The 27658-nt window shown below is 40.7% G+C and overlaps 1 protein-coding gene across 4 annotated transcripts in view; it reads right to left on the bottom strand.

The window, feature by feature from the left end:
- Window positions 1-9525: 9525 nt before the first annotated feature.
- AK7 (adenylate kinase 7) overlaps window positions 9526-27658 on the bottom strand; it is an 81447-nt gene continuing 63314 nt past the window's right edge. For 2 of the 4 annotated variants that reach the window (XM_063091594.1, XM_063091597.1), the window contains 8 exons: window positions 27167-27295; window positions 25844-25973; window positions 18671-18799; window positions 17851-17919; window positions 16043-16240; window positions 14243-14463; window positions 10312-10470; window positions 9526-9564 (listed from right to left, as the gene is read on the bottom strand). In XM_063091594.1, the coding sequence (XP_062947664.1) occupies window positions 9526-9564; window positions 10312-10470; window positions 14243-14463; window positions 16043-16240; window positions 17851-17919; window positions 18671-18799; window positions 25844-25973; window positions 27167-27295 (1074 nt within the window). The remainder of the gene's footprint in view (window positions 9565-10311; window positions 10471-14242; window positions 14464-16042; window positions 16241-17850; window positions 17920-18670; window positions 18800-25843; window positions 25974-27166; window positions 27296-27658) is intronic. The other 2 variants (XM_063091596.1, XM_063091598.1) reach the window with 2 other exon arrangements.

The following is a 27658-nucleotide window of genomic DNA, read 5'->3' as shown; positions in this document are numbered from 1 at the left end:
GGTGTTAGGGCTTCAACATATGAATTTGGGGGGATACAACATTCACTCCATAAAAGTGATCATCTCAGGGTCAGCCTGTGGCTCACTTGGGAGATCGTGATGCTGACAACACCAAGTCAAGGGTTAAGATCCCCTTACCAGTCATCTTTAAAAAAATAAATAAGTAGGGCCGGCCCGTGGCTCACTCGGGAGAGTGTGGTGCTGATAACACCAAGGCCCTGGGTTCGGATCCCATATAGGGATGGCCAGTTTGCTCACTGGCTGAGCGTGGTGCTGACAACACCAAGTCAAGGGTTAAGATCCCCTTACCGGTCATCTTTTAAAAAATAAAAAAATTAAAAAAATAAATAAGTAAGTAAAATAAAAGTGATCATCTCAGATTATTAACTCCTGGAGGGTAAGGATGCCTATTCAATTGTATAAAATTGAATTGTATAACAATTGAATTGTATAACAATTTACCACAAATGTCAAGCTATTTAAAACAACACACATTGCTGGCCAGTTAGCTCAGTTGGTTAGACCATGGTGCTGATAACACCAAGATCCAGGGTTCAATCCCTGTACTGGCCAGCCACCAAAAACAAAAACAAAATAAAACAACACACATTTACTACCAAACAGTTTTTGTGGGTCAGGGATCTGGACATGGCTTAGCTGGGTCTTCTGCTTCAGAGACTAGCACAAGGCTGCATTCACAGTGTCATACAGGGCTGGGGTTTCACCTGAGGTCTCAACTGTGGAAGGGTACATTCCACATTCATGCATCTGTTGACAGGATTCAGGTCCCCACAGCTGTTGAATTGCAAGTTTCAGTATCTCACCAGCTGTTTTTTAGAGGCTGCTATCAGCTCCTTTCCATGTGGACCTGTCCAATATGGCAGCTTGCTTCATCAAAGCATGCAAGCCAAGAAGGCAGTAGAGTCTGCTAGCATGATCTCATGCGCAATCTTATGTAACCTGAGCTTTGCCCTATTCTATTGGATAGGAGCAAGACACAGGTCCCACCCACAATCAAAGGGAAGCGATTACACAAAGGCCTGTATACCATCAGGCAGAGATCCTTGGGCCATCTTAGTGTCTGCCTGCCATATCAGGTAAACTACTTTGTAAAATACCTAATATTGTGCCACACCTAAACAGATTCTAAATAAAGAATTTAGATGGCATTTTGATTTTCAATTTTTTAAAATATAAAAGACCCTAAATTTTTTTATGGGAATTAAAGTGATATTTTTCTTTCCTGAAGTGGATATAAGAAACTCTATGGCTATGAACAAGTCTACATTTTTTTTTTTTTTTTTTTTTGTCTTTTTCGTGACCGGCACTCAGCCAGTGAGTGCACCGGCCCCGCGGCGGGAGCGTCGCTGCGCTCCCAGCTCTGCACTCTCCCGAGTGCGCCACGGGCTCGGCCCGACAAGTCTACATTTTAAACAGCAGTTGTTTTTTTAACTTTAAGAACATATTACAAAAAAAAAAGGAATAGATATTATACTTTATTATTTTAAGGTAGAATAACAGCTCCTTTGAAAACAAAACTATTTAAGCACACCTTATAAAGTGTACAAATATTGGGGCTGGCCTGTGGCTCACTCGGGAGAGTGTGGTGCTGATAACATGAAAGCCACGGGTTTGGATCCCATATAGGGATGGCTGGTTGCTCACTGGGTGAGCATGGTGTTGACAACACCAAGTCAAGGGTTAAGATCCCCTTACCAGTCATCTTTAAACAAAATAAAATAAAATAAAATAAAAAATAAAGTGTACAAATATTAATGCCTTGATACTTGTCCCCCGTCTCTGTAACACTCTTTTTCTATTATGTGGTATGAATTTTTACGCACATACTTAAGAACTATCACTTAAATCAAGATATAGTAAATGTCCAGCATGCCAGCAAGCTTTCTTCTAGTCCATAACTGTCTATCACTGCCTGTTTCGTCCTGTGGCTGGAAACTTGTGGCTGGAATGACCCCCCAAAGCAGCGTCAGGGGAGTTCCCAAAAGGGAGTACTCCAAACAATCCAGTGATGGGGCGTGTTGAGATTTCAAAAAAGGAGAACTAAACTGTGCTGGCCTGTAAGCTCAGTTGATTAGAGCATGGTGTTATAACACAAGGTCAAGGGTTTGAATCCCCACACCAATTGGCTGCTGAAAAAAAGAAAGAAGTACTAAATGCCAGGTGATCAATTTGAAGCACTTATTAAGGGAGCTTACATGCAAAGTGCTGCAGCATATCTTCGTGATGGACAGTGAGAGAAAAGAGATGTTCTACCTAGTTATGCCACATCGAGCGGGGCAGGGCATGCAGTGTATGTGAGGGTTTAAGAAATTTAGCTCAGGGGGCTGGCCAGTTAGCTCAGTTGATTAGAGCCTGGTGTTGATAAGGGCCAAGGTTCAATCTCTGTGTAGTCCAGCTGCCAAGAAAAAAAACAAACAAAAAAAAAAAGAAATTTGGGTCAGCTCCAGGCCAGGTTCTTTCAGCGTTTCAGGCAACAACAACCTAGATAACTTTATCAGAGCCTGGAAATGTTCAAGCCCCCAGTTTGGGTTCAAGTCTGCTGGGAAAAACCTGCGGCTGGCTGGTTCACAGAGTTGTCAAGGCATTGTAATTTTTTGGTTAGAACACAGAAAGGCAGGGGAGCTGGAGGACCCTACACTGTCATCACCACCAGGTAACCACCTTTCTGACCTCTATTACTACAGATTAATTATATCTCTTTTTCAATTTCATATAAATGGAATCACACAGTATTTACACTCGTATCTAATTTCTTCCATTCAACATCATGTCTGTGAGATTCTTCATGTTGTTGAAGGTAACATTCTTTTTCATTTCTGCGTAGTATTTTCTTGCGTGAGTATACGGCAACATGTCTTTTTCCTATTGATGGACATATGGGTTGTTTCCACTTTTTGGCTTTTATGAATAATGTTACTCTGAACATTCTTGTATGTGTCTTTTGGTAGACATAAGCACTCATCCCTTTTGGCTATATATCTTGTAGTAGAATTGCTGGGTAATGTGTATATGCATATTTAGAAAGTACTCCCAAATGGTTTTCCAAAGTGATGGTACCAATCTATACTCCCCCCCAGCAATGAATGTGGGTTTCATTAGCTCCACATCCTCACCAACACTTGGTATTATCAGTCTGTCTAATTTCAGCCATCTGGAGGCTGGCTGGTTGGCTCAGTTGGTTAGAGCACAGTGTTGATAACACCAGGGTCAAAAGTTCAGATGCCCTTACTGGCCAGCTGCCAAAAATAATAATAATTATTATAAAATTTTTAAAATTATAAATTAAAAAAAATAATAATTCCAGCCACCTGACAGGGTTGTAGTAGAATCTCTTTGTGGTTTTCATTTGCATTTCTCTGATGATTAATGAATTTGAGCATTGTTTAATATGCTGATTTGTCATTCAGATATCCTCTTTTATAAAATGGTTATTCAAATTTTCTATTTTTAAATTGGGTTGTTAGCCTTGTAGACTCATAGGAATTTTTTTTATATATTCTAACTATAAGTCCTCTGTCATGTGTATGTATTGAAAATGTCATCTCCTATTCTGAGACTTGCCTTTTCAGTCTTTTGATATTGTCTTAAGAAATCTTTCCCCACCCCAGGGTTATGAATAGTTTCTCTCATGTTTTATTGTATTCTAGAAGCTTTATTATTTAGACCTTCACATTTAGTTCTATGATCCATTTCAAAATCATTTTGTGTGTCATATGAGGTAGAGGTCAAGGTTTTGTTTATTTTTATTTTATTTGGGGGGGGCGGCTGGCCAGTATGGGGATTTGAACACTTGACCTTGGGGGACCAAGTGAGCTAACCCTAACTGAGTGAGCTAACTGGCCAGCCCTTGTTTTTTGTTGTTGTTGTTGTTGTTGTTGTTTTGTTTTTTAAATGTGGATTTCAGGGCCAGCCTGTGGCTCATCTGGGAGAGCGTGGTGCTGACAAAACCAAGTCAAGGGTTAAGATCCCTTTACCAGTCATCTTTTGAGAAAAAAAAAATGTGGATCTACAGTGACTTGCACTGTTTATTGACAAGACCATACTTTCCCCATTCAGCTGCCATGATCCCTTTGCTATAAACCAGGTATTTGTAAATGTGTGGATCTGTTTCTGGACTCCTTCCTCTGTTCCACTGATCTGTATGTCTGTCTTAATTACTGTAGCTTTATAAGTCTTGATATCTGGACAGGTAAGTCCTTCAGGTTTGTTGTTGTTCTTCAAGATTTTCTTGATTATTCTAGGTTTTTTGCATTGCTATATACATTTTAGAATCAGATTATCAATTTCCACCAAAAAGGAAGGAAGGAAGTGAGGAAGGAGGGAAAGAAGGCAGGAAGGAAGCAAGGAAGGAAAGAAGAAGCTGGCATTTTGATTGGAGTTACATTGACTCTACATATCATCTTGGGGAAGAATTGAAGTATTAACAATATTGAGCTTTACAAAACATTAACATGGTTTATCCTTCCATTTCTCCATTTATTTCATGTTTAATTACTATCAGCAATATCCTGTGATTTTCAGTGTATTGGTCTTACACATCTTCCTTAGATTATTCCTATTTTATTGTAAATGATACCGACTCTTTTAAGTAATATAGGAAGATGTGTATCCAAATATAGGAATATAGAAAGGATATTTAGCAGTGACAGGCTGGCTTGTTCAGATTTTGGAGAGAAAAAAAAAAAGGCCTTCAGTGCCTTCAGAAAGCTTAATTGTAAGGGCCAGCCCATGCTCACTCGGGAGAGTGCGGTGCTGATAACACCAAGACCGTGGGTTCAGATCCTATGTAGGGATAGTCAGTTTGCTCACTGGGTGAGTGTGGTGCTGACAACACCAAGTCAAGTGTTAAGATCCCCTCACCGGTCATCTTTTTAAAAAAAAAAAAAAGAAAGCTTAATTGTAAAGTGACATTTAATGTATCAAACCAGAAACATGAAAAGTTGCCTAAAAGGGAGCAAATGTGCCCTAACTTACAAAACCTGAAAGAGTAAATATATTAATAGATCTGAAATGGGAATATTTCAAGGAAAGTCACACAGGTAGAAATCATCACTGCCTATCCAAATGGTGTCTGAAAAAGTGCACTTGTCAGGAAGGACTGTGCCACCTGTCAGGTATGGCAGGGATGGATATATAAGACTAGCAGAGGCTTGTGCCTTGTCCTGGTTTTGTGTTCCCAAGCACTTCTTGGTCACTTGCCTTTTCATAGAATCTGCTTCCAAGAAGGGAATATACTGGTGAAGTGGCTGCAAGTATTAACTCACTTGACAATTATATTTCTTGTTGTAAATAAATTGGTACTGTGTCTTCATTACACATCTCTTGGGAAATCAGTGAAGACAAGTCCTATCTCAGGGTCCTATCTGTCCTGAGACACTGCTGAAATCCCTCTTCTTAACTTGCCCAGCTGAGGGTTAGATTTCATGGTGAATTTGCCAAGATTAATGTCACTTAATGTGGCCTCTTGAGGATCCTCAGAGGTCCTTAAGTGTCCCATCACACCCATATGGAAATGTAAATAGATTATGGACTTTATTGAATAACTGGAGATTTGAATTAATTATTTTTAAAAACACATGGGTGTATGACAAAATTTCATTTAAATTAAATTTAAATAGCATTTAAGTTGAACCCCTGTTGCTTTCCTCCCATGGATTTGTCCCCCCTTTCCCCCTGGGTGATGGAGCCACCAAAGATTACTCAAAGCCCATCTCTTCTGAGCAGTGAGAAGCCCCAAAAAGGGGTTAATCTCCCAGAACCCTCAAGATAGAGGCATTCCTTCCATTTGGGAAATTAACCACGAATTGGGGTTCTCTTCCCACATTTATTCTCCAGACCAGGAAGTTACAGGAAGAGAACATAGGTGGAGTTTTTTCTAAGTACAGTTTAACAAATTTAACAATAGAAGCTGATAACATTCAGTAAGACAGGCAAAGTGACATGCTATAATGCAATAAGTCGACCCACTAACAAAAGCTTGATTTTAGCAAACATTCTCTTCTTATAGCAATTTCCCAGTATCTTTACATATCAATCAGTAACCTGTCTGTCTTTGAACAAGCAACCTTGCTGTGTTACAATTCTTTATCTTACAACAGAGACTATATAGCCTGGGGAAAATTTCCTGTCCTTTACAAGGACAATATTTGAAACTGCAAGGCTTTGGAAAACCAGGCCCTGTGAAGTACATTTGTTTTATGCATACTTCACAGACCCCTACCATGTACTATGTACTTTTTTATCTAGAGAAACAGAAAAACAAAACAGAGTCCCTACCTTCATGGAGCTTACATTTAGTGGGGGAGATAGATAGTAAACACAGGGACATATGATATAAAATGTGAGGAGAGAAAAGGAACAGAGTAGTGACCACAGAAAGGATGATCTAGGGAGGCCTCTCTGAGATGATATTTGAGCTGAACCCTATATGAAGTGAAAGGGAGTCATGTGGGTATGTGTGGGCAGAGTGTTCCAGGCAAAGGCCCCCAGAGTATACTTGGCAGTAAGGAGTAAAGTGAGGGGGACAGTGAGGTCACGAGGGGTCAGTTCGGGTCTCACAGGCCCAGGTCAGAACTTTGTGTTACTCTGAGTGAGATGGGAAGGCACTTAAAAGCTTTGAGATGATCTAACTTGTCTTTTAACGAGATTCCTCTGGCTGACCTGCTGAGAGTAGTCACAGGAAGGAGCCGGGCAATTGAGGAGGCTTCGGCAGCAACACAAGTGAGAAATGGTGATGTCCTAGACCAGGTGGTCATGTTGGAAGGATGAGATGCAGACATATTCAGAATATGTTTTGAAAGTTGAGCCAATATTATGCACTAATGAACAGGATTTGGGTAAGAGAAAAAGAAAAGAGTCAAGGATGACTCTAGGGTTTTGGGCCTGAGCAACTGGAAGGATGGAGTTGCCAGTAACTGAGATGGGAAGATGGGAGGGCAAGAGGTAGGTAGAGGGCAGAAAGGAGGGTGATCAGGAATTGGAGCTGGCTGTGTTAAAGTCTGACATGCCTATTAGACATTCAGGAGGAAGGAAGAAAGTATTTCCAGGAAGAAATGATAGAATGTGTCAGAGGGTGTGAGAAGCCAAGTAAGAGGAGGCCTGAGAATTGACCTTTGGATTTGGAAGTGTGGAGCTCACTAGTAATCTTGCTATGAAGGGGAGCAGAATATTGGGACCACAGCTGTAGGATGATGTGGAGATCTAGGAAGGGTTTTGCATTTTAATTTGTTTTTGTCTTGTTTTATATTGGAGTATGAAAGCTAGTACATCTGTTTAAAGCTAAGGGTGATTATCCAGAAGTGAGAGAAAAATTAAGCTACGAGAGAGAGAGGGGTCAGTTATAGGAGCAGAATCTCCTATATGATTATGTGAGAAGGCACAAGATCCAGGGCACAAGCTGGGGTTGACCTTAAACAGGAGCACAGACAATTGTCCTGTGCAGCAGAAGTGAAGGCAGAGTTAAGTTGGTAGTGGGAGAATGTAGAAACCCTCTTTTGATTGCTTGAGGTTTTTTTCAGTGAACTAAGAAGCAAGGTCATAAAATGAAGGCATAAAAATGTAACTACTGTAAAGACTAAAAATTTCAAACTATTGAAAATGCATTCTCTTTATTTACTTGGTATTTTCTTTTTGTTGTTTGTTTTCCTTTTGGCAGCTGACTGGTCCAGAGATCCAAACCCTTGACCTTGGTGCTACAGGATAATGCTCTAACCAACTGAGCTAACTGGCCAGCCATAACTTGGTATTTTCAATTAAAATGTAAGGGTCAAAAATAATGCAGTGAAACATAAAAACAAAAATAGGTAAATTGTTCTTCCTCAAAATTAAAAACTTTTGTTCATTAAAGGGCACAATCAACAGAGTGAAAAGACAACCCACAGAATGGGAGAAAATATTTGCAAGTCATATATCTGATAAGGGTCTCATATCCAGAATATATGAAGAATTCTTACAATTCAACAGCAAAAAGATAAACAACCCAAATAAAAAGTGGGCAAAGAACTGGAATATACATTTCTCCTAAGATGATACCCAAATGGCCAGGAAGCAACATGAAAAGATGCTTAGTCACAATATAATATCATTTCACACCCACTAGGATCACCATAAATAAACACACACACACACACACACACACACAGAAAATAGTAAATGCTGGTAAGAACGCAGAGAATTAGAGTTCTGCACTGCTGGTGGGAATGTAAACCAAAGCAGTCAATGTGGGAAAACAGTTTGGCTGTGAATAAGTTAGACATAGAATTACCATATGACAGCAATTCCACTCCTAGGTATCTACCCAAAAGAATCAACAACAGGTGTCAGACAAGAACTCATACACATTGTTCACAGCAGTTCTAGTCACAGCAGTCAAAAGGTGGAAACAACCCAAATGTCCATCAATAAGTGAAGCCAGACTCAAAAGGCCACATATTGTATGATTCCATTTATATGAAATATTCAGAACAGGCAAATCCATACGGGCAGATTACTGGTTACTGGGAGCTGGGGAGAGGGGTTAATGGGAAGTGACTATTTTCCACTGAATGAGTACGGAGTTTCTATCTGGAGTGATGAAAATGTTCTGGAGCTGGACAGTGGTGGTAAGTGCACAACATTGTGAATGTACTTAGTGCCAATGAACCATATGTACACTTTTAAATCATCACAATGGTAAATAAATTCGACTTTACGTGTGTTTTACTACAATGAAAAAAATAGTGCAGTTATATTTATATTACATTATTTAAAGGGGTGAAATATATATATGCCATTAAAATAAACCTAAACTAATTTCTCGTTCAGGGTAATTCTAGGAATTTTACGTGATTTTCAGAGCTGGAAAAGACATAGGGATTGATAGCTTATGACTATGTTATAAATTTAGTTTGTTGAAAATATTCAACAATTTTCTAATTATCACCAATATCAGAATTATTTATCTTGTTACATGAATTTTTCTACCACAAAGTTGACAGTTCTCTCTGACTCCTCGGCAGGGATCCTGATCCTGAACTCAAAAGCAGCCTTGCAGAAACCAGTCATGTGTGACTTACTGCAACTCAACAAAGCATAAACCACTCTAATTTATTTCCATTTCTAACACCATTAGTACTGGGGCCATGACCCATTGTGTAAATTTGTTAGCCTACATGTTATAATAATATATAGACTGATTTTCTTCATGCTATAAATTAAATTACTATAAATATTAGTGTGCAGAGGCAAAATACTTAGAACTGACCTAAGAATAGAATAGTAAATCAATATTTGTCCCACAGCTTACACACAGATGCCTCAATTTACCTTTCAAATACAGTTTTAATGAAGTAGTCATTCATTGCCATATAGAGTTTTTATATGATTCTATTTTATAGAATATTCGTTTACAGAAAAAAGAGAATTTTCCAAAGGCTGGAAAAGCATTTTTAAAAGCAACTTTTCAAATTACAACATTAGGTTGATCTCTAGCTTTGTAAAGCTATATGACATAAATTCCTTAAAGCTTCACTGCATTTCAGGATTGTTCTTGAAGAGATATTCTGCCTACAATTGAAAGGAAAAAAAAAAGACAAGTCAACAATTTACAAGATATTATTAGTCATGTGTTTGTGCTATTAGTGTATACAATTTAAAAATAAAAGTATATGTACTCCATAAATATATACAATTATCATGGGTCGATAAAAAAGAAGAAATTTAAAAGACAGGGAAAAAAGAGAGAAATAGAGAGTAGAACAGTGGTTACCAGAGGCAGGAAAAGGGAGGGGGAGGGGGGCCAGAAAGGTTGGTGGGCTGTACAGAGTTACAAAGTTCCAGTTAGATAGGAAGAATGAGTTCTGGTGTTCTAGGGTGACAATAGCTTATGATATTGTATTATATATTTCAAGATAGCCGGAAAAGAGGATCTTGAATGTTATAGCCACAAAGAAATGATAAATGTGAAAGATGAGAAATAATATTTTTTTAAAAAAGAAAAAAACCCAATAAATGTTTAGGTGACATATATGCTAATTATTTGGATTAGATCATTATACAATATATGCATTATTGAAACAACAAAATGTACCCCATAAACATGTAAAATTAAAAAAAAATAAATTTAAAAACATAGATAAAAGTACGTTTTATTTTCAAATGAATAATAAAAATTTTATTATAAACTGTGAATGTATTAGAAGCTATTTCCCAAATAACCAGATACACAGTTTCTCTATCTCAACTGGTTTTCTGTTAAGAACCTAGCATATTTTATTTTCAAATTGGTATTTTTTAAAAAATTAAATCTCTTACCAGAAAATCAACAGGATCATCCGGTCTGACCTTACAACACTCATTTAGGCCCTGCATAAGAGTCGGCATAACATAGGTCATTAAATAGTTTCTCAGGGGAATAGACTGAGCCTCCAGTAATTCCCTTTCTTCTCTTTTCACTTCCTCTAGTTGTTTATTCTACAACAGAACATTTGGGGTTGGGGTAAATGTACAGAGAGCACTTTCACACAACTAAACCAGAGTGCATTAGAACTAGATAACGTTAAAAATGTTCAACACCTTATGATAAAGATGGCATTTTCAGTCATCAGGGAAAAGATAAATGGTGTTATAACCACTGCCTAGTAATTTAGAAAATAATAACTTGATCACTTCTTACACCAAAACAATAATTTCTAACTACCCAGATGAAATAAAGTTTTAAAAGAAGAGGGGAGTGAAGGGATCATAGAAGTGTTATTAGAAAGTCTGGAGGGTACTGGTGTAGTGACATGTGCTATTCCTTGCTCAGCATACAGCCCTCCCTGTCTCAGGAATAATAATTCTGGATTTCCTTGGAGAAATTTCTCTTCTCAGCCTAGCGGTTAGGTTTGGGTGGGACTTAAGCTCATCATTCCAGCCCACCTTATGGCCATGGACATTAGTTAAGGATGGGCATATCAGGTGAAGCCTAAGCATGAAGCTAACCATGGAAGGCAGAGCAGAGAAGGGGATCCCAGGTCCTTTGTGACATCATTTGAGCCACTATATCAAGCCTCACCTGAAGCCAGCCCTACCCCTGGACTTTTCTATTATGTGAATCCATAAGTTTTCTTTATGTCTAAGCCATTTTGAGTTTGCTTTTCTGTTACTTACAAGATAGAGTCCCGACTGATATTATTTGTTTAAAAGGTGGTCTTTCTCAGCAAGACAGCAAACCCAGATATCAAAATAGGAAAAAGATACGTATCAAAACTTAAACCACATCTTGTGTGACCCAGTAAACCTTAGGAATTTATGCTAAGGAGATCAATCAAGCACCCAAAGATGTGTGCATAAAGATATTCTTTCTTTTTCCCTTCCTTCATTCCACAAATATTTGTTGAATGCCTGTTACGTGCCAGGCACTGTTCTGGGCATTAGAAATACGGTAGTGAACAACATAGACAAAGACCCCTGTCCTCATGTAGCTTAAATTCTGTGGAGAGAAAAGGCAAGAAACAAGATAAATATACAAAATATATACTACAGGGGGCTGGTGGGTTAGCTCAGTTGTTTAGTGTGCAGCTTTACAAAACCATGGTCACAGGTTGGAATCCCCCTACCAGCCAGCCAGCAAAAAAAGAAATCAATTAATTAATTCAATACAATATATAGTGATGGATTTTGGACGTGGCTGGCGCCATTGTGCATACAATAAGCACCAGCACTAAATAGCTGCCGGCCTCATCTTTCACTCCAGCACCAAGCCCCTCCCCCCTTCCCTTTATGAGAAGCCTCCTGATTTAGAAACAACTTTCCAGCTTCTGCATCAGCACAGTTCTCCACCCAGTTACATCAACCTAATGGTCCCTCCCCCCCCATAAATTTTGTGCCTAAAAGCTAATATAAACTCTCGCATACCCATTGTTTCTGCTGTCCCCCATTTTCAGGGCAGCCCTGGGCTGTCCTCCATTTTGAGTACAGCCTGGCAGATTTCTTTCTTTAATAAAGCTTGAACGATACCAGCATCTCAGCTCACTTTCCTTCATATAGTACTATAGATAGAATAAGTACAAAGAGGAAAATGAAAAAAGTATAAAAGGAGATATGACATGTGGGGAGAGGAAAGGGTTGAGATTTTATATATGGTGACCAGGAAAAGAAAAACGGAGGCAAGTGAAGTCATGCGGAAGGTGCAAGAAGACCATTGGGGCATTGTCTGAAACTGGGAAATAATAGAAATAGCTAGATCACAAAGGACCTTGTGTCACAATAAGAAGTTTGGACTTTTGTCTAATGGTGATGAATGGCCTGTGAAGAGGTTTAAACAGAATGGCTGTGGTAGATCTGCATTTTAGAAGGCTCTCCTAGCAGCAGCATAAGAACACACTGGAGATGGACAGGAGGGGAGGTAGGAGACCACTGAGACCACATAATTCTTGTGAGAAACTCTGACCCTGATCAGGGGAAGTGGAGAGCTGTGGACGAAAGTCAGTGCTACTTTTGGAAGCAGAATCCACTTACTAGACTGTCACCTCCCGCAGAGGGACAGAGATTCAAATGATTACTCAGAGCCCATGTATTCAGAGCAGTAAGAAGCCCGAAGGGACTGCACCAAGGAAACTCCTTCAAGAGAGGAAAGCCCAAGGCATAGCCTCGAGTCAGTTTTTGCTTCAGTTTTTATTGTAAAGAAAGAAAGTTACAGAAGAAAAACAGATGGTTAATCAATCATAGTGAAAACATAAATAAACTGGCTACATGACAATCTTCATGAAACCATGTGCAATTTTAAATAGTTCAAGTAATTTACCATCAAAAGGAGTCACAAAACTAAGCTATGTGACATATAGAAGGAAACAATGAGATTAATCACCAAAGTGCTTAATTCCCCACGAAACTCAAAGAAACACCTTAGGGCAAGATGTCCAACGTCCCGCAGGTGCTAACTAATCCAGCAGAATATCCTTGAAGATTTTAACTTACATACTTTCCCATCATTTAAGTTTAGCTGAATGAAGGGCAACTGCCCCCAGGATAATCACTTTTCTCTGTGTGTGAAGGTTAATTCTAGATGTCAACTTGGTTAGATGAAGGAATGCTGAGAAATCTGATAAAGCAATCTTTTCAGGTGTGTCCATGAGGGTGTTTCCAGCAGAGATTAGTATGAGAGTCTGAGTGGCCTGGGTGTGAAAGACCCACCCTCAGTGTGGGTGGGAACCATCCAATCCACTGGGGGTCCAGAGAGAACAAAAGACAGAGGAAAGAGGTGAAGCTCTCTCTCTCTTGATCCGCTGGAGCTGGGACACTCTCTTCTCTCCTGTCCGTGGGCATCAGAGCTTGAGACTCTTCAGCCTTTGGGTTCCAGGACTTACGTCAAGGACACCATCAGCTTCCCTGGTTCTGAGGCCTTTGGACTTGGACTGAGCCACGCTACCAGCATCCAGTTTATAGACGGCCTGTCATGGGACTTTTCTTCATAGCCACGTGAGCTAATTCCCCTAATAAATTCCTCTCATATAATTATAACATATCCTATTGATTCTGTCTCTCTGGAGAACCCGGACTAATACACTGTGCTTCAGTTCTCTTATCGACATCAAAGGCTTTAGTCCTGTGAAAGTTTTCTGGTCTTTCTCAACCTTACCATTTCTATGGGTTTTTCTAAAGGGTTGGGCTTTGGCCGCCTAAACTGGAGGCTTTGGCCTTCTATGCTAAGGACTTTGGTCCTGTGAAATACATGTGTTTTATTTCTATCTCATTAATAACTTCTTAGTCAATATCCTATACACTAGACTTGGTGATTTGGAGAATGAGGAGGGGTGGAAGGAGGCTGACCACCCAGGTTAGATGGGTAAATGGAGGAAAATCAAATCAATTCACAAGGTTGACATGTAGTAAAACATTACAAATTTACAGAAATGTGTGTGTGTGTGTGGTTTTTTTTTTTTTGGTGACTGGTTATATGGGGATCCAAACCCCTGACCTTGGTATTATAATGCTGCACTCTAATCAAATAAGCTAACTGGCCAGCCCCAGAAATGTGTACTATTAATAGTACTGACAATGGCTAGTTTTTGTTGTTAATACTAAGCAAAACACCATGGATATCTTTTTCAAAATGGTCCATATGACAAAAAACACAAAAAAGTTGCTGGGACTATTTTCCTGACATTTCTCTGCAGCAGGATGGGAAGTGGACCTGGCTCAGTGGCTTTGCCAGCCCTGCCTCCACCCCCACAGACTCACACGCACACACGCACACACTCACCCACGCGTCCCAGCGAGCTATCCTCTCTGCCATCTCCACAGCCTCGTTGTGCTCACGTTCAGCTTCCTCAGCAGCCTCCCTGGCCAGGCGCTCCTCTGCAGCCTTCCTCTCCTCTTCTGCCTTTTCTTCATCCGTTAAGCCATAATTTCGAGGCTCCCCAATCTCTTTGATGAGCTGTTTGACAGCAAGTCTGTTCTGAGCATCTTCAAGTTTTCCTACATCTTTAAAGACCAGGAGAGAGATCAACACATACTTATATTCTAGGCCTGACTAACTAGGAAAATTCTTTATTACTATAAATTTGTGATAGTAAATTAACACCCTGGGGTTTCCTTTTCTAGTTGCCAGCCTAGTTCAGAATTTCTTTTGTCATGAGCAAATATTAGACCAGAGTGTGAGAGACATGGGTTGGAAGATTTGGACTTACGTCTATGAATTCTAACAATCACTGCTGACTTGAGCAGATGGATGGGGGAATGGACCCCCTCAAAAGTAATGAGCTCTCCATCTCTGGAAGTTTTCCAGCAAAGACTGGGACACTTCTGTCAGAGGTTTCCACAGAAGAAAGTCCTGCACCTGTTGGAGGCCAGGCAGGATGACCTCAAGGTTCCTTCTGTTTTCTGTTTCTGAGAATCAACGATTCTAGGATAAATTTTCTTTCTTTCTTTTTTTTGGGTGGTTGGCCAGTATTGGGATCTGAACCCTTGACCTTGGTGTTATCAGCAATGAGCTCTAATGGAGTGAGCTAACCAGCCAGCCCTGGGATACATTTTAAACCCATAAAAATTAATCATCTCAGCTAGCCTACTTGAACAGGAAAAAGTTCAAACTCTGGGAAGAAGTGTCAAGATCCAGAAAATCAGAAAGAAAACTTCAGGGGCTCACCAAGTCAAGGGGAGTAGAAACAGCTATGAAAGCTCAGATCTGGAGTCAGAAATGATGATAAAAATGAGGTTGATGTGAGATCATATTTACTGAGTGCTTGCTGTGTGCTAAGCTCTGAGTTATGTGTTTACAGGAAATAAGGAGGAATGAGATAAAAGGCTATTTGCTTTTCTGGGTAGCTATGAGAGTGAGCCGGCAGGTCTAAAGTTCAGGAGGGAGGCGGGTCTATGAAGAGCACCAGTGCCTGGCAATGCTACAGGGACAGAACGCCACCCCCAAGGAACCTAGGGGAATGGCCCAAAGCATTTGGCAGCAAACACACATTTCTTTGCAGTGTCCTTTAAAACATTTGCCACTTTGTCATTCGACTTCACAATATACCCATATGTGTTTTTTTTTGTTTTGTTTTGTTTTTAAAAGATGACCGGTAAGGGGATCTTAACCCTTGACTTGGTGTTGTGAGCACCACGCTCAGCCAGTGAGCGAACCGGCCATCCATATATGGGATCCGAACCCGTGGCCTTGGTGTTATCAGCACCGCACTCTCCCGAGTGAGCCATGGGCCGGCCCTACCCATATGTTTTCATATAATAATAACACCCTCCCATCACCAAATCCCCAAGTAAAATGACTGCCAGAAGGAGTGCCCTGTTTATCCTGTGGCTCTCTGTGCCCCAGCACATGGTTATACTCCCCCCATCTTCGATCAGCCCCACAATCCCATTTAGACACACACCAGGTTTGCTGGGAGGTCCCGACTCTCAACATTTACCTTATTCTTGGGTCTGGCTTTTTAGTCCAGTGGGTTAGAGAGTGGTGCTGATAACGCTAAGGTCCAGGCCAGATCCTTGTCCCGGCCAGCCACCCAAAATGAAACAAAACAAAATTCACATTATCCTTGAGTTTATTTCATACCAATATGTATCGGGTGGATTTCAATTTCATCAAAATAGTTGAAGACAGTCTCATCTTCAGTGTTGATGTCCCGGTAGTCGCTCAGAGCCCGGAGGAATAGGTCCTGGCTGTAGTGGGTTCCCGACACGATGCTCTCAGGAAGGTTTATCACCCGCTCCTTCAGAAACTCGTCCGAAGCATCCAGTGCACAAACAAATTCTAGGGAGAAGGAGAATTTTCGGAGTTGGCACAATACTGTGGAGCTAACTAGCAGGGCGCTGGTGAACAGACAGTTATTGCTAACCAAAACATCTGTCTGGTTACCAGCCGGGATTTCGTGTTGCCGCAAAAGGCCTGTCAGATTGGTTTTCTTGGGGGCTGGCCCGTGGCTCACTCAGGAGACTGCGGTGCTGATAACACCAAGGCCACGGTTTGGATCCCATATAGGGATGGCCGGTTAGCTCACTGGGTTAAGATCCCCTTACCAGTCATCTTTAAAAAAAAAAAAAAAAAAAGATTGGTTTTCTTGCTGCTCTCTTGGAGGATAAATGCATTCAAATCACCGTGTCTCCAGAGACCACCCTACGAGGCCCAACCAATCAGTGTTTTGTGCAGTCTGTTATTTTTCTTTCATTTGTTTTTTCCTTCCTTCTTTTTAATAATAGCAGCAGAAATTGTAGATACAAATATCTGATGATCCTGTGATGTCATCAGCTTGCTAGTCAATCCTCAACTTGCCTCTGTTCCAGCACAATTATGCACAGGCTCCCAAAGAGAGCCATGGCTATGAGCAAAATGCCTTGATGGCTGGTTTGCCAAATTAACAAAAAGGGGGACTCTCCTTGGAATTTAGTTTCTATGGACCCAGCTGCTTTCTCACTTAATGCCACCAGCTATGAAACATTTACGTTCAATACAACACAGTCAGTGCTTATCAAATTCAACACACAGATCATTTTAATGATGGGGATCATTTTACCCACCTGTAAACTGTGAAAACTATAAAAACAGCTGTTTCTCCAGCTTCTAGAACAAATTCAATGCATATTTGTTGAATGAATGAAAGATTAAATGCAGCTCAGTGAAATAAATTTTCCAAGGAGAGTTGCTATTCTCGGGCCTTTTCAACAGCAGGACCAGAGTACACTGGTGCCCAGATCAGTGGCCAAGGCCATCGTGAAAAATTTGCTTCCTCTCAGAGCCTGACCCAGAATGATTCCCTATAAGTACACCTCATAGAAACAACAACAAAACTTTAAAGTTCACGGGAAGGTCACAAGAAATGCCTGCTCAGTACTAAGTAAATCCTGTTGTGTAACAAGTTGAATATGCTTTGCTTTCAAGAGTGCATTGTGAATGCCTCTGTGTAAATATGTGATAGATTAAAACTGTTGTGGCATTAACAATGAATCGAAAAGCTTTTTCCCTCCCAATCTCAATTCACGATCCACGTTTCTGGAAAAGCTGATGGCATCGCAAGCACCAAAAACAGCGTGGGGAAGGAGGTGTGGTAACCCAGCCCCTGGCGGTCTTGCCAAGTGACTGTCAAGCCATCAACAGATTTGCTACTTTTTGCTTTTGTTAAGGGGAGAACAGCAGAAGTGAATGTTCTCAAAGGGATTTCTATTCGTTTCATAACTTTAATATCCCTGACATTTACAAGCAGTGGACTCTCTAGTTTGTAAGTTTGTACTTGAATACATCTTCTCAATTTTTTCCCTAAAAAATGAAAGATATACTCTATTAAACTCAAAAAGATTGTTTTGGCAAAAAGAAATACGAAACAGCATTCCTTTTAATGTGATCTTGGAGAAATATCTTAAACTTACCGGGTATAATTAATTTATCAAAAGGAAACATTTTGCCTCTGATTTCTTCTTCCTCCTCCTCATCTTCGTCTAATAAAACAAGACATTTGTTGTCATGTTTATTAACATATTATTATGGATCACAACAAAAAATTCAAATATCTTAACTAGCAACCACTAAGGAAAACTAGCCATAAATAGACATGCATTACACAAATATAAGTACTCTCACAACCTACATGTCCGTTGACAGTTGACAGATGATTAAATAAAGAAAATGTGGTATATACATACATATATTCAGCCTTTAACAAGAAGGAAATTCTGACACATTCGACAACATGGAGGAACAGGTTGAGGAATGATGAACGTAATGAGGACATTATGCTAAGTGAAGTCAGTCAGTCACAGAAAGACAAATATTGCCTGATGTGACTCCACTTACATGAGGTACTTAGAGTAGTCACATTCACAGAATGAGAGAGTGGTGGTTGGAGGTCAGGGGAGTGGGGAAGGAGGGTTAGTAATCAACGGGCATTAAGTTTTAATCCTGCAAGATGCATACGTTCTAGAGATCTGATGAACAACATAGCACTTTAGAGTCAACAATAATGTTTGGACACTTAAATATCTAAGAGGGTAGATCTCATGTTAATTGTCCGTACCACAATAAAATAAAATTTTTAAAACTTTTAAAAGGCTGTGCACCTAATAAAAAATGAGCCAAGACTCAAAAAAAAAAAGTCTCTCAAATTTTTGTTTATTTTAATTGAATGACTATTTCTCTGAACAATAAAGTTGTAACTATTGCGAATATAAACACTCAAAGACTCAAACTTACGAGTGAATAGGTCTTTTGCTTGATCATAAGTCTTTGGATATCCATCCAAAATATAACCCTGATTCCTGCAAGGCATAGATTTTAGCTTTTCTTTCATAAATCTAATTATATATTGATCTTCTAGTCGGCCTGATAAAAAGAAAAAAATAAATTACTGTGGAGTCACATTCAATATGGGGGTTATGTTCTAAAGTTATCTTGAAAATTGTTGTGTAGTCAAAGGTACTATTGAAAAAATCCCTATTTGTAGGGCCGGCCCGTGGCTCACTCAGGAGAGTGCGGTGCTGATAACACCAAGGCCACGGGTTCGGATCCTACATAGAGATAGCTGGTTGGCTCACTGGCTGAGCGTGGTGCTGACAACACCAAGCCAAGGGTTAAGATCCCCTTACGGGTCATCTTAGAAAAGAAAAAAAGAAAAAAATCCCTATTTTGCCCTTAAAGTAAAAATGTGTGACTTTGTATCTGGAACATGACAGGTGAATTCTAATGCACAATAAAGCAGGAGAACCCAGTGAGCTTGTCTACAAGAAAGAACTCATGCAAACACTGATGTCTGCACGTCTGCACTTTCAAAATGTTCTTCTGTGATCACAACTTTTGGGAGTTGATTGAGGAGTAAGGGGAGCAATGCAGAGCGCCCACCCGCCTGTCTACTCAATGAAGTTTTTTTCTTACACCTCTATAACCTTAATATACAACAATAAATGCTTCTGTCGTGAGAATTAAGTGAGATGGTCTCCATGTATGTTGCTAGCATGTGATTTATTAAAAGTAGGTGCTCAATAAATATTTGCTGGATTTGAATAACAATCAAATTTAACCTGACCCTCAAAGGCACTTTTATCTTTAATGCTGCAGAAAAGAATGTGGCCCACCTGCTCCCTGACTTTTCAGTTGGCATTTCTGACCTCAGCTCCACTGGACAGTTCCTTCTAAAGTCCCAAACACTGGGTTACTGGAATTGCTTGGGGCAAGTTGAGAAGGGAGGAGTTTGTTCTAAAACTGGCACAGTAGTTAAATGACAATTTGATGCTGTTGGAGTGAGCAGGATTGAAGCCATGTTGGGACCTAAAACTGCCTGGGCTGCAGGGGAGGAAGAGATTTTTAAAAGAACAGTATTTTTTTTTCTCTCCGCTCTTTCTTCCCATCCCCTGGCTTTCTTATCTTGCTTGCTAAATAGGAAAACAAGACTGAGAAGTTAATCAGTACGTTGCAAAGCTAACAGATCTTTCTCTGAGACTTGCAGAATTTTGTGAAGTGATCAAGGCCAAATGACTGGAAGATGACCTTGGGCACCTGCCAAGTCAGCCAGAGCTCTGCTAAGTGAAATGTATGCAGAAGACTTTGCAGAAGAGCTGATTCTACTCCGAGCAAATCAAAATCTTGCAGCGTACTGAGATAACAGCAAAGATGAGAACAGAAACCAGCCAAGGCCTTGTCGAGACTTTGTACCTGACTCATAGACATGGACCCCTTGTATCTTATGTCTCCTCTCCTGCTTTTCACTTCCCACATTCCATTCTCTCAAACCCCTCTTTAAAAACCCCTCAGTAAACCTGAGTCTTTGAGATGGAGTTAGCCTGGCCATCCTCTCTCAGGTTGACTGGGGAGATGGCTTTAGCCTGGCCAGTCTACTTCAGGTTTACCAGAGAGATGGGTTAGCTTAACATCTCTTATCAGGTCATTGGTATTCCTGAATAAAAGCTGACTTCCATTTTCACCAACATTTGACTTTTGATTGGTTTGCTTTTGTCTGGGGGCAGGCAGCCGGAACTGTGAGTTTGGTATCAATTTTGGGGAGCCTCAGCCAGGAGCTGAGTGTATCCTGTAACACTGCAAGTCCACTGCAATATTCAGCTATCACTCCATTGTGATTGTTGAACAGCTATCATGTTCCAGACACAGCTCTGTCTTTACATTGCTGTACGTCACAGTGACGTAAGTGTGGCAAGTCAGAGAAACTCATCTCTGAGGCTCTTCCCAGGGTATGTATTACACTTTTAGTTTACAGTGGATCTATAATGTAAAATAAATACTTTTTGGCTTCTTTTTATTGCTCTGTTACTGACAATAAGATGATCTAACTAAAAAACCTCTCCTTCTGACGTTCAGTGTCACATGAATCATTAGGCAGTAGTGGATTCAGAAAATAATTGTGTCTTTCAAAAATTTAAATATTTGGGGCCAGCCCGTGGCTCACTCAGGAGAGTGTGGTGCTGATAACACCAAGGCTGCGGGTGCGGATCCCATATAGGGATGGCCGGTTGCTCACTGGCTGAGCGTGGTGCTGGCAACTCCAAGTCAAGGGTTAAGATCCCCTTACCGGTCATCTTTAAAAAAAAAAAAAAAATTTAAATATTCCATTATTACAGTATAGTGCTGATAATGCCAAGGTCAAAGGTTTGGATCCCCAGACGGGCCAGTCGCCAAAACATAAAATAAAATAAAATAAATATTATGGCTGAGACAAAAAAATGATCAAAAGTGTTATTTGAAATTCCTCCAAATAATTTTACATGACTTCCCAATAAAGTTCACAATGGTGCAAAGAAATAAGGCCAAATAAAAAAATTGTCAAGAATGAAAATCAACTACATTGTATATTGATAAATTAAAATAAAATAAAATAAATTTAAAAAAATATATATTATCTACAATTTAAAAAAATTGTCAAGGGGTTCACTAATATTCAGACTGATTTTATTTTAGCAGTGTATTTTCATTTTTCAAAGACTTCGTTGTTAAGGTAAAGGCGCATAATCAGAAATTCAGTTCCGGTCCCCTTCGATGCATCCCTTGGCTTGTTTCAGTCATTGAGCTTTGCCATTCATTTCTATAAGCAAGGACGGACATATGGTAGCAGTTTTTGGTAACTATAGAATGTTTTACAGCCATGACCAAGTACACAAACGGCCAAGCCCAAGCGTCTTTCTCTAGAAAACTGTGACCTCATAGAGATAATCTCATGACTTCTGGCCAGTGTTGAGCTTTGTGGCAGGCAACTTCCCCTTTCTGTTTTAAAAGAATGAACTCATTAGCAAGAAATTGGTAACAGAATGAGCACAGCTGCTGTCACCCGCCTTTTCTTTTCTTGTGTGGCTGGCCCATGAGGGGATCCGAATCCATGGCCTTGGGATTATAAGGCTGAGCTCTAATCAACTGAGCTAACAGCCAGCTCTTTTTTGTTGTTTTTAATTTTAAGTCTATCTTTCAAATACTAATAATATTTAAAATGCTAATTGATGGATCTTGGATATGACTGGGGCCATTGTGCACACAATAAGCACAAAATCACCACCGGCTTTGTCTTCCACTCCATCACCAAACCCCTCCCCACTTCTCTTTACGAGTAGCCTCGCGAATTCTGCAAAATAGAAACCCTTTTGCTTCTGCAAGGGCGCAGTTCTCCACCACAGTCACGTAGCTTCCGCATTAGCATAATGCCCCTCCTTGATTGTATCAGTCCATATAAGCTCTCCCTCCTCCCACATCTGGGGCTGTCTTCCACTTTGAGCACAGCCGGGCAGATTCTTTTCCTTTCATAAAGCTTGATTGGTACCCAGCATCTTGGCTCACTTTCTTTCACTAATATTAACTCATATTCGTAATTACTAAAACATGCCAAGATTTTACAATAATCTATGCACAGTAGACACTGAGAAGTTGACAGACTTTTGTCCCCTTAACTTTTTCTTTTTTTTTTCTTTTTTGTTGGTCGCTAACGGGTACAACGCTAACCAAACCCTTGACCTTAGTGTTATAAGGCCTCTTCTAACCAACTGAGTTAAGTGGCCAGCTCCCCTTAACTTTTTATTCTCAAACTTACAGAAAGGTTGAAAGACTAGTCCAATGATCACCAGGAATCCCACCAACTAGATTCAATAATTCCACAATGCTTTTGAAATGTATACAATGAGCACAAAGAATCTATAATTAGTGCACTCTAAGGTTTAACAAAGTCCTTAATTTGGCTGCACTATCAGTGGACAATGGGAGCAGAATTATGAGCAGGACACATGAGTAGGGGCCTTACTGAGGGACTATGAGACTTGTATTGCCAGAATCACTGGAGCCATCTAATAATAAATGAGGTCATGTGAGGGAAAAGCGAGCTAACCTCAGTGTCCTCATGCAGTGGAATTTCTAGGTACATCAGTGCAATGGGTTTAAAGGTCTTGTTTTGTCGAAACATAACCAAGGTTCATGTTCTAGTTTCAGGAAAATAGACTAGGAAAGATTTTTGGACAAACTTGAGGAAGATAAAAATACCTTCCCAAGGTTAAAGGAGGACTGGCCAGTTAGCTCAGTTGGTTAGCACGCCACTTTGTAACACCAAGGTCAACTGTTTGGATCCTCATGCTGGCCAGCAACCAAAAACAAACAAAAACAACACAAAATCTAAGGTTAAAGAGGATTGAATGAAGTATTCCAATCTTGTAGAAAGTGGGTGGGTGGGTGAGTGACGAGTAGGGAGGGGAGAGGCAAGGTATGTTCGCTGTTTTAAAGACTTTACCTTCCCTCCAAAGACCACTTCCTCTGCTCTCTCCCAGTGTCCCTGTTTTGACAGAGGCTGACGAACCTGTTTGGCCCCCCTTGCACCTAGGGGGAGAAGAGTCTCCTGCCAAGGACAGGTCCTTCTTGAGTTTGGGAGACTCAGTGACTGTTCTCAGCCCAGCACTGTCTCTGCTATCACTCTGTTTTTACTTTTAGTGGCTGGCCGGTACGGGGATCCAAACCCTTGACCTTGGTGTTATAACATCACACTCTAACCAACTGAGCTAACCGGTCAGCCACTCATTCTTGTTTTATGTGGTCACCTCCCTGGGCATGAAAAGAGCTCAGATGGCACTTCACACCATCCTGTTACACTCAGCCCTTGGATAAGATTTTCGGGTTCTTGCAAAGACCAATTATATATCTGTCAATACATAATGTTCAGTGTTTACCTAGTCCTCTTAGCCTGAATATTCAATGTTCTTGCCTCTCCTCTAGGGGGTGGTATAATTCACTGCTCCCAGTGCCCTGTTTCTGGTCCTATACCCTAACCGTAAGGTTTACGTACACATGGCCATGTACACCTGTGAATTTCTAAAAATCCCAGTCCCCACCCCTTAATGAGGCCTTGCTAGACTTCCTTCTACAGGTGTCTTCACAATGGAATGTCTTATCTTAGGCTTTTCTTCTGCATCCCCTAAAAGGTGGGAATCAGGACTCTGTTGGATTCTCTAAAACCAGAATCGGGTTCCCAAATGCCTCACAGGCAAGGCAGAAGCAACTTTATATCTCAAAGTATTAATCTGCTTTCTATGTACCTCCCTTTCCCTCTGGGTAATCTCTGGGATTCTAAATTCCATTTCTTCCTGGCCCAGCCCACATCAAAGCAGAAACCAAGACTCAGATAATCAGCTAGTTTAAGTGGACACTCAGGTATATATGTACAAAACCATTGTGTCCACTCTAAAACCTAGATTGGGCTGGCCGGGGGTAAGGAGAAGAGGTGCAGAGGTAAACTGGACTTCAGAGGAAGGTGTGGAGGGACTAGACACCTTGAAGTGGAAGGGGGGAGTAACAAGCATAGGGACTAAGACAGGGACCAGAGTGAAGCCTCCTCAAGGTGGCCCCCGTCCAACGGCCCTGGGCAGTTGCATGGCCCCTGAGTGGAATGTAGCTGACGCTGACACTTTGTAGAGAATGTGATGAAGTTAGGAGGTGGAAAGTAGGCCCCCAACCACGGTGCAGATGAGTAGCTGGGACGAGGACCACCTCGAGGGGCAAAGGCTGGAATGTCAGAAGACCAGAGACGGCCTGGAGGGCCTCAGGGCTGTGCATGCAGGGTAGCAGTGGATGGTTCCCAGTGCGAGAATCTAGAGAGCCCGTCAAAGCACCACAGGATGAAGGAGCAACAATCACAACATCTGTCACCAAAGCCAGCTTACATCTGAGTCGGCCACATACGTCTCTGTCCTCCTCTAATCCCTGCTTACCCCAGCCCAACCCTGGAGAACCAGAAACAGCCACCAGCAAGAGGGGAGGAGTAAATAAGAGGGAGAAAAAGGAAAGGAAACAAACGTGGTTGAGAGGATGGCAGGGAGAGAAACTCTATCGGATGAGTCCAAAGCATGGGGTGTACACGGGACTAGTCTGCAGACAATACTAGAATAACCAGTTTGATTGAGGATCTCAACTGTCTAAGGATAAAAATGAAATAGTATAATTTTCCTCATAACTGCTATTGACTGCTTCCAGCTGGGGAGCAGCCCCCTTAGAGACATCTCAGTTCAAACCCCAGTTTGTGACTATTTGATTGGAATGGACTTCTTAAAGCATGAATAAACAAATGCTACTCACCTACCATGTAGGAGTTGCAATGGGACTAGCCCGAAATTCCATCCAAGGGTGGGGAAAGGATGCCCAGAGTGTGAGTCTAAAGTGACCCCTTACTGTGATTTGTTTGATCATCAAACGGGTTACAATTAATTACCAAGTGAGTAAGGATATTTTTCCACCTATTTATATTTCTTTCTTTATGAATTATTGTTACATGTTATTCATCCATTTTTTTCCTGTTAAGGATTTAATGATTTTCTTACCAATTTGCTTGAGCATTTTATATATTAAGGATATTAACTCTTTGCCATATTAGTGGTAAATATTTTTTCTTGGTTTGTCCTTTGCCATTTGATTAATGATGTTTGATGCTGGCAAAATACTTATGAACACATATTTGATCTTTTTTTTTTTCTAACATAGGAAGTTCTTTTCCATTCTACCATCACATAGTCACCATAATGTTAACACTGATTTCTTTTTTTCCTGGGGTGGGGGGTGAATGAAATTTCTTTGTTGTTGTTATAATTTCTGTACTTCACTTTTTTTTTTTTTTTTTTTAAAGATGACCAGTAAGGGGATCTTAACCCTTGACTTGGTGTTGTCAGCACCACACTCTCCCAAGTGAGCTAACCGGCCATCCCTATATAGGATCCGAACCCATGGCCTTGGTGTCATCAGCACCACACACTCCCAAGTGAGCCACGGGCCAGCCCCGTTTTGTTTTGTTTTGTTGATGGTTGGCTGGTGCAGGGACCGATCAAACGTATTCTTTTATAATCATCTTTTACAAACATCCACTGCTAAGGAGACAGGCGCAGCTCTGTGCTGTGTGGGCATCACCTGCATTCTGCTCCATGCTCTCCCTAATGCCCTCCAGGAGCTCCTGCGCATCTTCCACGTTCTCCTCCACCTCCTCCTCTCCAGCTTCTTCTTCTCCTTCCGCTCTCTCTTTAGGTGCAACAATCGACTCCTATGTATCACAGGGATATTCAAATTGGATGATGCCATGGATTGATTTGCTACTCACAAATCATCTGGCAAGTAATCCTGGAAAAAGCCTGGTACCCCAACAGGGAATATACCCAGCAACAGCGATCATGGAAAAGTTTGCAATGCGTGTATCTACAAAGATGACTGAGAGCCTCAAGCCTTTCTTACTCTATTTTTAGGAGAATAAACTATCTCTGGGTGAATGCCAGAACTGCTTAAGAGTCAAGATATTTTCTAAGGTATTAGGTTGTTTCTTACTTGAAGCAAACACAGTTTGCGGAAATCAACACTTTTAGTAATCGTTTATGGAAATGTACCTTAGTATCTACCATTCCCAATAAAAAGATAAAAAGTAGTTAATAAGTAAACAGTCTAATAGAACTCTGGGCAACATAAAACAGGAATAAAAAGCCTAAAAAGTTCCAGTCAACAGACGGAATACAAGATATGCTTTGAGCAATAACCGGAGGCAGACAAAATGTCAAGGGAAACCTGTGAAAGATGCTTCCATTTCACAGAGGAAAGCTCCGTGGGATTCTATTTTTCCATAACTGGGGCCAATAAAGTTCAATTAAAATAACAATTTCGGGCTGGCCCGTGGCTCACCTGGGAGAGTGTGGTGCTGATAACACCAAGGCCACGGGTTCAGATCCCTGTATAGGGATGGCCGGTGTGCTCACTGGCTGAGCGTGGTAAAATAACAAATCTCTTTGAAGACCAACATGTAAAATTAGTTGCTTGTTTATTACAAGACTAAGAAAAGCATTTTTATTTTTATTTTATTTTATTTTATTTTATTTTTTAAAAAGATGACCAGTAAGGGGATCTTAAGCCATTGAGCGAACTGGCCATCCCTATATGGGATCCGAACCCGTGGCTTTGGTGTTATCAGCACCACACTCTCCCAAATGAGCCATGGGCCGGCCCAGTGTTTTCATTTTTTCAATTAATTTACTTTTTAAATTTTTAATTTTTTTACTGAAACATAGTTGATTGTACATATCTGTGGGGTACAGCGTTGACTATCAATACCGATGTGCAATATGTGATGCTCAAATCAGGATAATTAGTATATTCAGCATTACACAATGTAACCGTTTTTATGGCTCTTTACCAATTAGAAAAGCCTTTTTAAAATGTAAAAATTCCCAGTAAAGTTGTTAAAAGCATTACCAGTTTTGCTATGGCTTCGGCAATAACATCCTTCAGTTTGATGTGATGCAGTTTGTAGTACTTGGCCAATTCTTCAGCAATACTCGATTTTCCCACAGCAGGAGGACCGAGAATACAAATCTTAATTGGCTGAAAGAGGGGAATAAGGAACATACAGCGAGCTCTGAACAATCTGTGACTAGACACAGTGTTTTTTACTCCAGGGATGTGCCTTGCTGGCTAACTCTTGTCCCTCTGTGAGACTCCAGAGCCGCCGCCTCCATGCCCTGCCATGGAGGTGACTGCCACATCACCCTGCAAGCATCTGCCCCCCAGTCAGATAGTTCATGTTCTGGTTCATGTTCATTCACTCAGCAGGAATTTAATAAGCACCTACTACCCTTTCCTGTATGTACACTCAGGGCTGAAACAGGCAGGCCAGCAAGGCACCTGATATTTTTTCTCATATAGACAACTCTGTGACACTGAGCTTACTCTCATGTTCAATTTGCA

This window comes from Cynocephalus volans, chromosome 3 (assembly GCF_027409185.1).
Source record: "Cynocephalus volans isolate mCynVol1 chromosome 3, mCynVol1.pri, whole genome shotgun sequence".
Lineage (NCBI taxonomy): Eukaryota > Metazoa > Chordata > Mammalia > Dermoptera > Cynocephalidae > Cynocephalus > Cynocephalus volans.
This window is presented reverse-complemented; position numbering and strand designations above follow the sequence as displayed.